The sequence below is a fragment of the Mus caroli genome, chromosome 4, assembly GCF_900094665.2.
Source record: "Mus caroli chromosome 4, CAROLI_EIJ_v1.1, whole genome shotgun sequence".
Classification (NCBI taxonomy): domain Eukaryota; kingdom Metazoa; phylum Chordata; class Mammalia; order Rodentia; family Muridae; genus Mus; species Mus caroli.
The window spans coordinates 90,134,525-90,149,557 of record NC_034573.1 but is presented as its reverse complement, the minus strand read 5'-3'; the positions used below and the strand labels follow the sequence as shown (position 1 = coordinate 90,149,557).

General features: G+C 42.4%; 1 protein-coding gene across 4 annotated transcripts in view; it reads right to left on the bottom strand.

Moving 5' to 3' along the window:
• Nucleotides 1-15,033, bottom strand: part of Nfia (nuclear factor I A) — a 321,691-nt gene that overhangs the window by 79,426 nt on the left and 227,232 nt on the right. For all 4 annotated transcript variants that reach the window (XM_029476037.1, XM_029476036.1, XM_029476038.1 and 1 more), the window contains 2 exons: nt 14,676-14,750; nt 795-912 (listed from right to left, as the gene is read on the bottom strand). In XM_029476037.1, the coding sequence (XP_029331897.1) occupies nt 795-912; nt 14,676-14,750 (193 nt within the window). The remainder of the gene's footprint in view (nt 1-794; nt 913-14,675; nt 14,751-15,033) is intronic.

Below are 15,033 nucleotides of genomic sequence, written 5' to 3'. Positions count from 1 at the left end.
GGGAAACCACGGCTCTGACGGATGCCTAATCCCCTAGCCCGGTACAGGTTATCTAGAGAAGGCAGGGTCTTGGAAAGTCCTCTCCAGATGTTGGCTCTGAGAGCTAACTAAGGGGATCAGGAAGCTTGATGCTCACAGCAGGCTGTGTGTTCCAGTTCCAACGTTAGCTTTGGACCACTTGCATCCAAAGGATGGCCTCATCCCATGATCTGAGCTGCATGTCAAATCAGTTGTATTTTGGGGGAACTTCTACAGATTAGATTTGAGAACTTTCAGGGCCCAGCCGGCTAAGAAGTTTGTGGGCAGGGTTCTTACTCTGGTGTCATCAATGTCTACTTCATGCCAATCAAGCCAAAGCACTCACCTCTTCTACCCCAGTGATGTCCATCCTTCTTTCCCCAAGAATACACTACATTCATTACTCCTCTTCTCTCTGCTCATAGTCTTCCTCTCCCAGACCACCATGCCTGTCCTGCCTCCTCTTGAAGCTTACCAGCATTCAGAGTTCAGCACCTTACCATTTTGGACAAAGCCTATTTAAATTTGCTTTTTCATGGGATACAATTGAAGTAACTGTTTGTCTTTCTGGTGTGTGTGTGTGTGTGTGTGTGTGTGTGTGTGTGTGTGTGTAATTTGTTTCATGTATGTCCGGTTCCCTAATAAGAAAGGTTATTGAGGCTGTCTTTTGTATCCTCTATCGCTATGGACACATTACTAAATGTCCAACAGGCCCAGAGTTAAGCATCAAAGTGTGTCTCTGTGCTTAGCTCCTTAGAAGCTACCAAACCAATTACCTGGTAGAGGATGTGCTGGGCAGAGACCTCCTCATTGCTCCTGGACTCATGCTGTAGTATGAAGAACTTTCCAAATCAGAGAGAGAAAAATTGGGGCCGGTTCCTGCAGCTATTGGTGCTAGAGAGAGGAAAACAAAAACAAAACAAACCATAAATGAAGTCCCTGTAAATTCAAAGTGATCAAGAACCAATGTTAGTGCAGTATGGAACACATTCTCGGTTGTATTTATCTGCAAAGATTATCCAGAATAGTAGTTAATAAACTATGACTTCAAAGGAATATTGACAATAAAAATGGTCTATACTAGAAAGGCATATTCTTTCTAATGTACCTTTTATCTTTTTATTTTACTCTTTTTTTTTTAAAGAGTAGATTGTCACCAAGTTTACAGCATTACTGGATGGCTTAAACGAAAATACCTCTCATACTTTAGTGTTAATTTGTTTTTTAAGTCACTGCTCCACAAATTTTCTGCACGTTTTCTTACTTGGATGCCAACAGCTGATCCTCAACTGTATTTTGGAATTCTGTTCCGAATTTTCATGAGAGTTCCATGAATTCATCCATCTAGGCCCCCAGTGATGTGAAATGCACACAGTACTCTCTCATTCTTTTTACTTTGTGGCATGTGAACTCGCTGCACACATCTGGACCTTGAGGTCTGTGTTGTTGTTGTTGTAATGGTGTAGGTGGTGTTGGTGTTGGTGATGGTGGTGTGTGTGTGTGTGTGTGTTTGCAAAGAAAGATTCCATGCATACACCTTCATTGCAGACTGTCAGCGACAGCAAGAACTCTGGCTACCGTGGGATGGGGTCCTGAAGCTAAAATATTTGCTTCTCACCCTTAGAGAAGATTCTGCCAACTTCTGATTCAATTTCATCAACCTATTACCTTCATAGTGGATTCTTTCTGAGATGTAGTTATCTGTATTTCTATGTCTTCCAGTCTCTGGATGCCTTTTTTACAGTAGCTTAATAATTATTTTTAATTTAGTTAATAAAAATCTGCTCATCGTCTTTCAAAAGTATAAATCCTATGGTGAGACTGCCAGTTAAGGTTGTCTTTCTGAAATATGTAAAAGCAGGACAGTAGTTGTGTGCACTAGTATGTACTGTGTATATTAAGCCAATCAACATAGATAAATATATTCAATACACTAATATTTATCAGGAGAAAAGATAACGAGGAACACTATGAGTCCAGATTTTACTCACAGAATGATTTGGTGGCACTTCTATTACCAAGAAGAAGGGATGTAGATCAGAGACACAGCCATCACCTACAAACACATTCCAGGGGAATCTGGAAGACTAAGGTTCAGGAAGCAGGGAAGCCTTCAGAAATTGGCCTGAGAAGAGGAGGCTCACGGGAGTAAAAGGGCCTGAGAAAATGTACCTGAAGAGGATGCTGAAAGGACAGGCAACTGGGAAGAAAGGAGGAATTCTGGGTAGAGTAAATCACCTAAAGATAAGACAACAGGAACTGTTGACTGGGTTTCTGACAGCTCTGAGTCTAGGAAACAGAGTGAAAGAGACATGGCTAACATTGACTCAGAGCTGTCAGAAACCCAGTTGGGTCATGAAGGACCTGGTATTTTTCTATAAGAAATGCAGATCCAAATCTGGAACATCACAAGTTTTTCCACAAGAGCCATTGATGTACTTACATCCCCAGGAGTAGAAACCACTGCACTTAGATTCCCAATCTCTAAGCATCATCCATGCCAGCAGGAGGCAACCAATAAGTACTGGTCATAAGTGCAGGTGGTTGTACTGAGACAAAGAAGGGCCTGTAGCCTATGGAAATACTACCCTCAGTTTTGCATTTATACTCTAGAAAAATCTCTCCCTCATGAAACCAAGCATGGGAGAGAAGAGGTGCACTAGTGAAGTCTTGACTTGCACTAGTGATGTCATTTAAGCAAGAAGATGAAGTAAGATGACACCAAAGGATGGTTGGGAGAAGACAGGTGTTAATAATAGGTTGCCAGTTCACCGTGGCAGGAAGGAGTGCTTCTGGGGATTGTTGCTTGGGAGGCAAGATGAGTTGTATCATTCTGTGAGAAACTTCAGAGGCAGAAGACAAGAAGGAATAGAACAATTTCTAAGAATGTACAATGAGTTGACTAATAGCATTGACTACATCTCAAGCATCACTGTCATGTAAAAATGATATTTCCTAAGATATGGAGAACTGAAAATCAAACACATGTGTCAATGATGGGCTTTAAATGGGGGGCCTTTGGCTTATCTTGACAACAGTGTAAACAGATTCCTGCTCAATAATGCTGCTAGTCATCCTACCATTTGCTTTTGTATTCAATTTATTTGCATAATTTCATCTTTTATTCCACAATATTTTATGTATGAACTGGGCCATTATGCAAGACAGCCCACATCACTCGTCATTACCATAGCTACCTGACACATAATAACATGATAGGTGCTCTTAAGGCCTTGTGCCTCCTGGAGCCTACTGTTATGTGTCCTTGTTAATTAGAGAGAATGGAAAGGCCTGTCCACATCAAATGTGTGAATTTAGATTTTCTGCACAAATTTCAGAGTGGAATTGAGGTCCCGGCTTGGTGGGAAGCTTGCTTACCGGTGAGCAAAGTGAGGATGGTGAGATTCCCCTGAGCCTGGCTGCTAAAGAGGGTAAGGGCAAGTGGGAGGGAGGGAGCGCTGCGGCATCTCCACAGTCATGGACATTGGCACTTCCACGAAACACTTCATGTACTGGGTCATCTACCCTAGTAAAATGTCCTTTCCTTTTGTTATCTTTGTAAAATATCAAGGGAGCCAGAATATATGAGGGAAGGAACATGTCTTTGTAAATACAGTGCTCTACCTCTATATGGATTTTAAAAGTTAACTCAGCCCACACACATGTTCCTTAACCTGCCCTGCATTGACCTCCAATGACCATGTAGTTTGCAGTCATGTGGGATGCAGCAAAGGCATCAGATGGCCTGGTCCAGATTGTTCAATGGACTCATGGTGAGTGGTTTCAGAGGTTAGCAAACATGTGCACCTCATATTTTAAAACATCCTTGAATCAGAAACGAGAGTGAGCTTCCCAACCTGGGCTCATTAATCCTAACAATGTCGAGACGCAAACTGCGTCTACCTTATGAGCACTTTGTCTGCACGTGTGTCCATTACTGTTGTGCATGCAGCCCATGCAATATGTAGGGTGACATTATTAGGATGGTGTACTGTGACCAGGAGGAGAAGGCCTCACATTAGAGTGCAGGTTTCGCATCACAATGTCCCTATTACAGGCACAATACTCTCAGATCCTCCCATCTAGAGAACAGGTAGAGCCTTTGGTAAGCAATGAAGACAGAGTAGCAGAAAGAAACAGTGGGTACATGTACCTAGGAAGGACTACAACCATACATCATAACGACTATGATAAACACACAGAACTGGCTCCCAGGACTACCATTGTCATCAGCACACATCATTATGCATGTTTTCATGGGCCAGCTACCATGCAGGGATAAACCCACCATCCCATTTAATACTCACAGTGGTACTAGGAAGGGACTGGGGCACAAAAAATGATGGAGAAACTTCCCTAGGTCATGAAGATGAAATCAGACCACCTGACCTTAAAATTGTCCCGATCCAAGAACTACTTCTGTATTCCTATACAGCTCCCTACCCTTTGTGTAGACAGCTGAAGATCAATCAATATGCTTTGAATTAAGGAAATGGTTATCATCCCCATTTACCTCCCTTAATTTGAAGTCAAAATGAAAGTGTCTTCCATAAATATGCATAAGCATAGAGGAAAAGGGCCCTGTTTTCTTTAAGCAATACTGCAGTTACTGTAGCCTAAGTATCTTCTTCACCAAGGAGTTTTTATCAAAAGGTTAACTTTGGAAATTGTGCCTTCAGATGTTATTTCTAAGTCATGCATCTTCCCTTCCCCCTCTTTCCTGTCATGAGTAGAATGTACTCTGTGTCATTTCTTAATAAATGGTTTGCTATTAAGGCATCATTATAGTAATGCGGGCTATTGGAAGAAAGGGGTTACTTCAGTAGCCAACCCTCTTGATGACCTGCTCTTCTGTACACATTAGCAGTTGGATAGGGCTGTGGTTATTGAACTTCTGCCATCCACCAGAGACAATCTGCTCTGGGTTGCATTGCTGGAAAGAGAGGACTATGGGAAATTAAAATTCTATCCAAATTTTCAGGCTCCTCTGCCTGGGTGATGATGGTGCTGAGCTGATGGCTTGTTCGATAGGAGTTGGCAGGGGGCATTATCAAAATGTCTACCCATGTGGCCAGCCTACTGCTTGAAGGCACACAGAGGCTGCATTTCCTGGGATGCAATGCACATTTACAGAGCCCTTTAGTACCTTAGGCATTGCTTTATATGCTTAAAAACAGTGGACAGGATGGAAAAACGTCTGCCCTTGAGGGTCTTACGTTCTAGGGATCAGTTGCCTCCCCGCTCAGGTCTGCATGTCCCCTCCCCCCTTCCCAACATACACAGGGAAATAAAGGGAATGTGGCCATAAATCCCTTCCAAAGGCCATCAGCACTCAATTTGTAGCTCATAAAATAACTATGAAAAATTAAGACATCTTTTTCTTTCAATTGTATGACCTACCAAAACTGCTCCCAGAGCACTTGGAGCTTACACCTTATACTGGGAGCTGGGGACTCCAACAATAGTATGCAGTTCCATGCCAGAACAATTTCATGTTGTTTTGTATTCCATTGGCAAAGGTCCTATAAGAAAGTCCATGTCACTGCCACAAAAGGAGTGAACATGGGAAAATACTTGTTCTTCTTTCCATCAAAGGCTCAGTTGTAAGACACACAATGCTATGAAAACTGGCGAATCTGGAATCATCGTTAAAGGAAATTAACTTGGAAAGTAATTTATGGCAAGAAAATCCAACTCCTTTGTTATCTCCCTTTTACTGTAATATGTTTCCTGAACACTGCCTAAAAGAGGGCTTTTAGAAGGGAAAAAAAGTATAGTAAAATTAACTCATTTTATCAATTTGTGTTCTCTGCCAGAGTTTCCTGACTGTGGCTATGAAGGGCTGTAAAACTGATGAATTTGCATGGAAAAAGAAACCAGTGTAAGTAATTTGTGTAAGAGGTAACACGGACATAGACTGCTATAATTCAGAAGCCCTGCAGATAGCAGACTGCTGCAGTGTGCGCAGTTATGGGCAAGAAAAATGACCACGCTGCAGTCAGTCTGACTTGAATGGAAATCAATCATAAAGGTACTTTCTCTGCAGCTTGTACACCACAGTCTTCAGCAACTCCTTTGCCAAGCAGATTTCTGGTCTGTAAACCCTGTGCTGATCTCCTCTTTCTATCCCTGTTTTTAAAGGAGTGGCCAAATGCAGGCTGGAAGTAGGGTTTTTCAAACAGGAACATAAAAGGAAGGCACTGAACTAAAACACGGGTTTCCCTCCATGTGAAATGAGCTTGCCTGCTATTAAAAGATTTAAGCAATGCTTTTTTTTCCTGAAATGTAGCACTAGGTGCCAAAAGCCAACAGAATGCTTTTAACCCCACAAAAGGCAGTTGCTAGCACGCACAGATCACCTCCCTCACACAGCCATGACTTATGAATACAAGTTAAGAAAACGTGTGTGTGTGTGTGTGTGTGTGTGTGTGTGTGTGTGTGTGTGTGAGTGTGTTAGTGTGACAGTAGGGGGGCATGCTCGATGAAAAAGAGGAATATAAGCATAGAAAATTTTATTTATGAAAGATGTTTCAATTTTTATTAAAATAGGCTGAATCCACCAATACTGTGTTATATTCCACTCTGAATTATAAAGAGTGGAAATTTACCTTTAACAGATAACCACTATAAGTTGAATTTCTAAGCTAGTCCTACTCAGTCACTTTTGTGTATATAGAAAGTCTTGAAGTGTGAGAAACCCAGGCATAATCCCCATGGAGGAGGGCCTCTCCTACTTACAGATTACATGTGTAACAAATGTTTACTGAATTGAACTAAAATCATGAGCATGCTAATGAAAACAGCAAAGGACTTCTTTCTGCTGATTTTTATTATGTACCAGATACTGTAAATAAAATATAGAACTTTATCCTATGGTATCCCTATGGTATACATCAACATTATTCTCATTGACAAATGAGAAAATGAAGGGTGATATTTAGCAAAATGTTCAGGTGTAGCACAGGGATTTGATGTCAGGTGTCTGTAGATATCAGCTAAAGAAATAGGAGAGCCACATTCCTCCTCTTGTCTTTGCTGTCTCATAATTACAGGGAAGATGTGTCTCATGAGATAAGTTATCACCATAAGTAGCAAGGCTGCTATGTCCCCTACATTCTTCTCCAGGTCTTCAGCACAAGGAGTAGCTACTGCTCTTCTAGATGCAGGGCCTCAAAATTGGTCCAGGAGAGTGGCCATGAGCAGCAAATGATGATGACTGATCTCTTGCATTAGTGGCTTCTGCCTTTGGGACTGGAATTGATTTTCTGCATTTTAGAGCATCATCTGGTCTTGGCTTTTGGTTGAAGTCAGATGCAATACCCGTTTAGTATACGATACAACCTCAGCCATGGGATTCAGTCTTCTTGACAGAGGACGGATTTGATGGCATAAAAGGTCTTTTTACCACAATGATCTATAAACCATGGAAGGGCCTCTACATATAAGCTCATTCCCCAAGAGTACACTGGTACTATCTGACCATTAGCTGTACCAACAGAGACCCTTCAGAATAACACATTAATTAGTTATCTACACAACAACAACAATAACAATAACAACAACCATTTCTTAGGAAGAACTGCTTGACTTTTCCTCCTGCACTTATTGAGAAATCCTCGGTGTTAATCATGTACTGTATTAATCACACAGTGGATGGCTCAGCATCTGATGTATGGTTTGGTTTTGCTGAGTGCTCAGTCAGCCATCGCAGACATGCCTACCGGGTGCCACCAACAGCCTTTCCAATCCAGGAGGGTAAGCTACAAGCACACACTCCAGATCAAATCCCAATACTTTTGCATCCTTATTGTGGGGCAAAAAGGAGTTACATCAGGTAATTGGAGATCACAAGAAGGCCTTGTAAGCTCCCCAATATTACTCATTGGATATTAATATCTGTTCTTAAAGGCGAGTCTTATGAGCAAATAAAGATTTAGTGAAGATTACATTATCAGTAGCGATCTCTTGAATTTTTGCTCATAAATAGCATTTAAAAAAACTGTAGAATTATGTATTATTTAAAATACTGATATGGTTAACCCATTCATAGCTGACCATTTAATGTTGGAACATGTCAGTGTCAGGATAGGATAATGTCCTTTATTCACTAAATTCCCATTAGCTACCCAGAACGTTGGCAGAAATGTAGGATTTGGCTAAAGATCACGAGGAATAAGAATTTCTAGATAAATGAGTAAGAACAGTACTAGTAGGCTTTATTCTGTCACAACTGGTACCTGAAGGGACCACTAAATGGCTGTAATAAACCAAGTTTTAGGACACAGTCCTCAAATCGGTCATTCGTAATTATACACATGTGAATATTTTTAAATAAAATTGGCTGATAGTGGTCAGTTCCAGGATCAGCTCAAGAACACACAGTAGATGATCAAGGGCAAAGGCTTAAGCCAGTAATGATCCTGGTGATTACCATTATTGAGCTCTCACTAATCCAACATGAGGCGTCCTGTTATTTTACCTCTGTGTTCTTGAGAGGTCTCCCCAGTTTAGCACTCAGATTTATGCTCAGCCTATAGCCAGGACTTACTTTAAATATTTTGTATTAAATAATTATAACCTACAAAGAAAACACAGGCAAGAGGCACTGCAAATATTGACCAGAGTCCCATAGCTATTAAATTTCAAATGTTCACCCCTATTATAAATCCTGAACTATTTCCTAGCATCCTACAGGCATCTTACAGGCATGTTTGATAGTCTGTGTTAACTACACACTATGTAGGCAGAATTTACTTAGAAAAGATTAGCAGTAGATGGACCTAGAAACAGGGACCATGACAACAAGTTAGTATGCACATCAAATTATAGTGTGTGTTTCTTTTTCCAAGATCCAGTGTCTATCATAAGAGTGCTCATGAGTCTGGGAAATTTAGCAGACCCTTAAGTTGAGGATAGAGATAAATGGCCCAAACCCAGCCATGAGCAGCTCTAACCAGGACTGGCAGGAAAATGTATATACCAAAGAGTACAGGGAACACACGTGCAGTGCTACCCAGGGTCAAAAGCACACTCCCTCTGACCTAAGTGTGACCTACACAGTAGCTCACACACACTGCTCAGGACATATATGCAACACAGGACACACGTATATCTCATGGTAGGATGGGACCACCTATGGATAAAGTAGCCTGTGGGTGGGGGTGTCCTCTTAGTAGCTCATCCTCTTTTGGTTGGTGAGGAAGGGAAGGGATAGAAATCAAGGTTAGCCACCCAAATGTGAATGGTAGAAACCCTAGTGCAGCTGGTCCACTCCATTTGCTTCCTGCTTTACTGTTCAAACACTCACTCCAAATGAATCAAGGAAATAAAAATTGTACGACAAAGCATTCTTTGGAAATAATTCAACTTCAACATTTATTTTAAAATTGTATTGAATTGAACTGGGAGGAAATCTGTTAGTTAAGCCAGATAGACTCATTTTTTTCCCTTTTCTATGAGTGTGGCAACATTTATTATTTCCTCTCTGTGTGGGGGCTTGATTAAAACTAGAAAATGAAACATATTCCCATGGTGTAATACATTTAGAATGACGTGGCTTAGACTCGGAAAAAACCTTAAGGGACCGATTAGAATTTTCTATTATATAGCTTACTTAACAGATTTTCTTTAAAAGCTGCATTTTGGACATAGAGAAGATTTTTTTTTTTAAAAAAGGCCATCTAACCTATTGTCTACTACACACCAGACCTTCCTTCTAGAGGGGTTGATTCTGGCTTCTATGCATAAGATGTGTGATGTTCATTTTAAAATTACTAGTAGAGCCTGCTATTGACCATCTAATTATGCCGAGTTCCATTTATAAACATAGCTAACCACTAAGTTTATGGAGACTTTTTGTGCTGCTTTAATAGGATATCGATCGAGAGCATAGTTTGAGTGGCCTGCCATTGAATTGTGTAATGCCAAACAAAGGCAAGGTCACAGTGATGGTCCGGGCTGGGCTGCAGTGGACGTTTTATCATCGTCTTTTTGTTTCTTCCTTTAATGCTGAAGTCCAAATGGTTTCTTGCTTAAGAGTATAAATTGTATAAAAAATTAATTTCTGTACCATGGTCATTGTTACTGTGTGTATTAACAGAGGAGAGAGCCAGACTAGGGCGTTTTTAAGTCATCCTCCTCCAATAAAGGTAGAAAGAACCGCCACTATTTAAGTGGTAACCCTCAAAAGATGGGGCCCCTGGGACTTCTCATCTGAGCCCTGCTTCTTCATTAGTCTTTCCAGATAAGGACAATTTGTATTTTCAAGTTTGAGCTTATCCTTACCAATGTCTCATTTTCTTACTGTGCCTCTCTTAGCTGAGTTAATTTTGCCCCAGAACTTCTACAGGTCAGGTTAGACTAGATTCATTGGTTCTTACAAAACTGCTGGTCAGAAATCCTAAGTGCCTATGGGCGCTGGAAGCCATACCAGGAACTTGAAAAAGAAGTTTAGAACAAACTGCATTTGGAACTCCCAGGATGATTCCTGTGTGAGAATCTCAGCAGTGCACATTCCCAAGGCAGGAAACAGCCACTAGGGTGCCACCTCATGCCAGGCTGAGGCACAGGCCCTGTTCCATTCACTGCCACTCTCCATTGACAAACAACTCAGGAACCCCCAAGTCCATCAGGTAGCCAGGCTTTGTGGCAGAGCCAGGGCAATTCATCTGCTGGACTTTAATAGATTCTGCAGCCATGTAGCAGGGACCCAGCACAGGCTGAGCAGCGCTGAGAGTGGTTTTCACACCCAAAGACTCTAAGGCCAGCCACAGTGTACCGAGAATCCTGGCTTTGCAGAATTCCAGGGCTGTGAAGTCATCCCGAGCCACGAAGTTTACTTAACCCTTGCAGCCAGTTTGGGTGTAACAAACCACGCTGGCAATCAGAACAGGCCCGAGCAGAGGCACAATGGCCTGTGTGTGTATCTGTGGTTTTTTTTTTTTTTTTTTACTCTTTCCCACTGAAGCCTTTAAGGTTTCAAAATCTCTCCAGCAACTTCAAGGAAAACAGTCAGCACTTTAGAAGGAAATGAGCAGGAGTGGAGTTTGGGACAGAACTTTTTGAGTTCACACCAGGAGGGACATTTGGCAGCCTCGGAGCACGTACTTTGAGGAAACGTTGGCACAAAATAAACAAAAGTGGGTTTGACAGAGAGCCCTTGAAGCAGGGACATTCAGCAGCAGGCAGAATGGGCTCTCCTTGGCAGCTCGGGGGAGGGGCCTATTTGGAAATGCCTGTAGAGGCTTTGTGTAGTAAAGCACCCTCTCAACAGATGGCTCCTGTCTCCTCCTTCATGGGATTATGCTAAAACAACCTCAGGGATTCGGAACCACAGTCGCTCCTGGGAGCCTCTCCCCTGTACTGAATTCTTCTTTTTCTCTGGCCCAGTGTGCAGTGGTCTGTGTTTTCTCCCTCTTGTGGAACAAGGTAATAAATAACTAGAAGTGCTTTCAGATGGTCCTGCCACGTGTGGAGATGGGCCACAGAACAAATCCATACTCTCAGCTCCAGCGTCTCCATTGCTACAGCTCACAAACGTTAGATGATAAAGGCAGAAATTAAAGGGTGCTGGCGGGAGGCAAGGGTGAGGGAGCCCGTGACTTCCTGCAGCCCTCCTGGGCTAGAGTCCCGAGTCCAGCAGTTCCTAGCATCTGCTCCAGGCATTTATTGTCAAGCAGCCTGGCTGTCTAGTGTAACTCTCACCTAGGAACTTGTGAGGCTGAGCTGCTCTGTCATTGCCACCACTGTGGAGGTGATACTCTCCCAGGCAAAGACATGAGAGTAGTTATTTCTTTGACTCTTCCTTTGCAAATACTGAAACAGCTCCCCCTACCCCATCACAGTTAGAACCTCACTGGAATCCTGGGGGAAGTAAATGTTTTTACTATCACATGTAGAAGGCTAGCACTATATATCTGGAAAGAGAAACAGTTTAAGACAAGGGTATCGTTTCTGAGTAATATGAAGTCTCTACACTGTATGGGGTCACAACTAGCTGTGATTGTGATAAGGTCATAGACTCAACTTCTTTATGCAGTTCGGATGGTGTGCTGTGCTGGGTATTTTTGTCAACCTAACACAAACTATGAAGCTGGAAGTTATGGGGCTGAAGGGTTGCCTCCATTAGATTGGCCCGTGGGCATATCAGTAGGGCATTTTATTGATTAATGATTGATGTGGGTGGGCCATACTCCTGGGTAAGTATTCTTGGATGGTCTAAGAAAGCAGGCTGAGCAAGGCGGTAAGCAGCACTCCTCTGTGCCCTCTGCTTCAGTTCCTGCTTTGGCTCTTTTTGATGATACAATGTGACCTGTAAGCTAATAAGCCCTTTCCTCTCAAGTTGGTTTTGGTCAGTGTTTCATCACAGAACAGAAACCTAACTAGAGCCTACGCCTTTGAAAAAGGCTTTCTGGTGGAAGGACAGAGCTTGGGAATCCCTGTTGCAATAAGCAAGGCAATCTATAAAAATAAACCTTGACAAACTTAGATTAAAGGTCTACAAGGAAGAGAGGGTCTCTGGCATGTAGCTGACCAGTTTGGCCTGAAGCCATGGTTTAGCTGATGCAGCCTGGTCCTGCTCTTACCGAACAGTTGTAGTCAGCACAAGGCCATGTGTGAGTGAGTCCTGGAGTGATGGCACAGCAGTGTGCAGAATCGGAAAGCATTGAGAAGCTGAAGGGTGCTCACAATGCCAGGCCTTTGCTAACCAGCCCCCTACATAGGCACAGGAAACAATCCAAGACACTCTGCAATCTTAGCCCCAAGGGCAGGCATCCCTTCTGGCAGTCTTGAAGGAACATGTAGAATTCACTTGGCAATCATGCTGTCTTAGACTGAGTGGAGGTCTAATCAATCTTAGATATAAGACCTGAAAGGAAAATGAGGGAAGGGAGGAAGGGCAAGAGGCTGGGGATGGTTCTGAGCTGTCTGGCCTCTTACAACCCCCAGACCTTGGGACTCTGCTGGTAATGAAGACTAATGCAAGCATTTGAGTGGCTAAGGCAGAAGGAAACGGACTAGAGCTCTAATCTTAGAGTAAAAAGGGTTTCTTTTTTAATCAAGGCTATGCTTGGATCTCAATAAAGCCTCAATAAATATTCTTCGCTCTAATGCCTCTATGACTGATACACTTTGATAAGACATACTCTTTATGTGCTATTATTAGTAAGCTGATAAGAAAAATATAGAATATTGATTACCTTTAGTACATATGCATTATTATCTGTCTCTGGCCAGGAACTGGCTAATCCACCATGCACTAGCCAGGGAGGCGCATGTCTTCCTGTCCAATAAAATCATCTAGTTCCCCCTCAGCTAGTACTTTGGGGCACCTTTCATAATAAAGCCAAATTTTCCCCACTGCAGGCTATCACTCGTTACTCCGATTGCTTCCCCCTGAGGATTCTGCCACTACCACCCAGAAGAAGCACCAGTCAAGAGCACCTCACCATCAACAGCAGCCTCCCTGACTATCAGAGCTCTAACATGCACAGGTGCCTCCCCACCACTTAACCTGCCTGGTCTTAAACAGAAGACTTTCTCAACCTCCCCTTAGTTAGCTTCAGAGTCTCGATTGCACAACTTAGAGTACAGCTAAGACACACCAAGGATCAACATCCACTAATGATGTCCCTCCCTCCAAGGCCCAACACAGTGCTTAGCAAATGGGAAATGTTCATGAACACCTGGATTTTCCTCTAGTCCCACATCGTATCCTATTTTTTGGATGCTAAAGGTTCTTTCAGCCTGTGATGACCAAAACAAGATATGAAGAATACAGGCTTGGAAGACCAGGCTGGCTTGACTTCTGTGGCATCTCACAGCCCATTGGTTTCCTCGGGCATCCTTGCAAGCCTATAACACATATAATAGGGGCTACGAATTCCATTTCATTCTGTAAAGAACTTGATGCTGCTTGAAAGTCATGTTTAACAATATAAATTTCCCTACCTTTAGTCAGATAAAAGAGTAAAATTTTAATATTTGATGTTTAATTTCACTTTTAAACTGAGTCTAAGATCAGGTGGTCTCTCTAGGAATGCTTTTAAAACAGAGACATTCTGGAAGGAGGGCAACCGTTTGTGTGAAGTGTGGGGGCTGTCAGGGAGAAGAGAGAGAGAGAGAGAGAGAGAGAGAGAGAGAGAGAGAGAGAGAGAGACATAGACAGCCAGACTCCCATGCTTTTTGCACTGTTTGGGTTATGCCATAACAAACATACAATCAATGGGCCTTTGATCAACAGAACTGGGCGGTGGCATGAACTCTTCCATCACCACTGTAGTTGTTATCGACAAGCTGGTAATGACCATGCTGTAATGTGCCACTCATACTGAGAGCATTAGCATTGCTTAAAGGTCAGGAACAAAGTCTCTTAAATGCAGAATTCCTCAGAAACCAGAGGGAAGAATCAAGATCTTCTAAAGCCAAGTTCACACATTGTAACCAGGACTGTGTGAGACATTCAGCATTAGTCCTTACCATGATGTCTCACATTAAAATTCTTAATTATTCCTAGCCTAGAAATACTGGCTTTTAAACAAACTAGTTGGTATAGTTTTTCTAAGGAGAACAGAAAGGGTGCTGTGAAAGTGTTAAAGCCCCATGAGAAGTAACACTGAAGGCAAATTTGGACCGAATCAGAGCAAAACTATACTTACTTTGTGACACTCTTACTAGCTCAGTCACACTGAAAACACCTGATGTGACAAAGCTGTCCTGGAAGCCCAAATGTCCTGTGGAAACAAAAACAGAAGAAAGCCAACTGTCATAAAATGAAAACTTGAAACAAAACAAGTGTAAATACTCACCAAGTTATGATCGAGCATGTGAGGCCTAAGAGCTATGATGGAGCATATGAGGCCTAAGCACACACCCAGCTCCCTCTGTGCTCCTGTTTTTTTTTTTTGGGGGGGGGGGGGGGGTGTGGGTACACTTATTTGGTAACAGACATAGCTTTTGGGTTGGGTCTGGAGGCTGTGGAGAAGCTTTGATATAACAACTGGGTGTTTTGTTGTT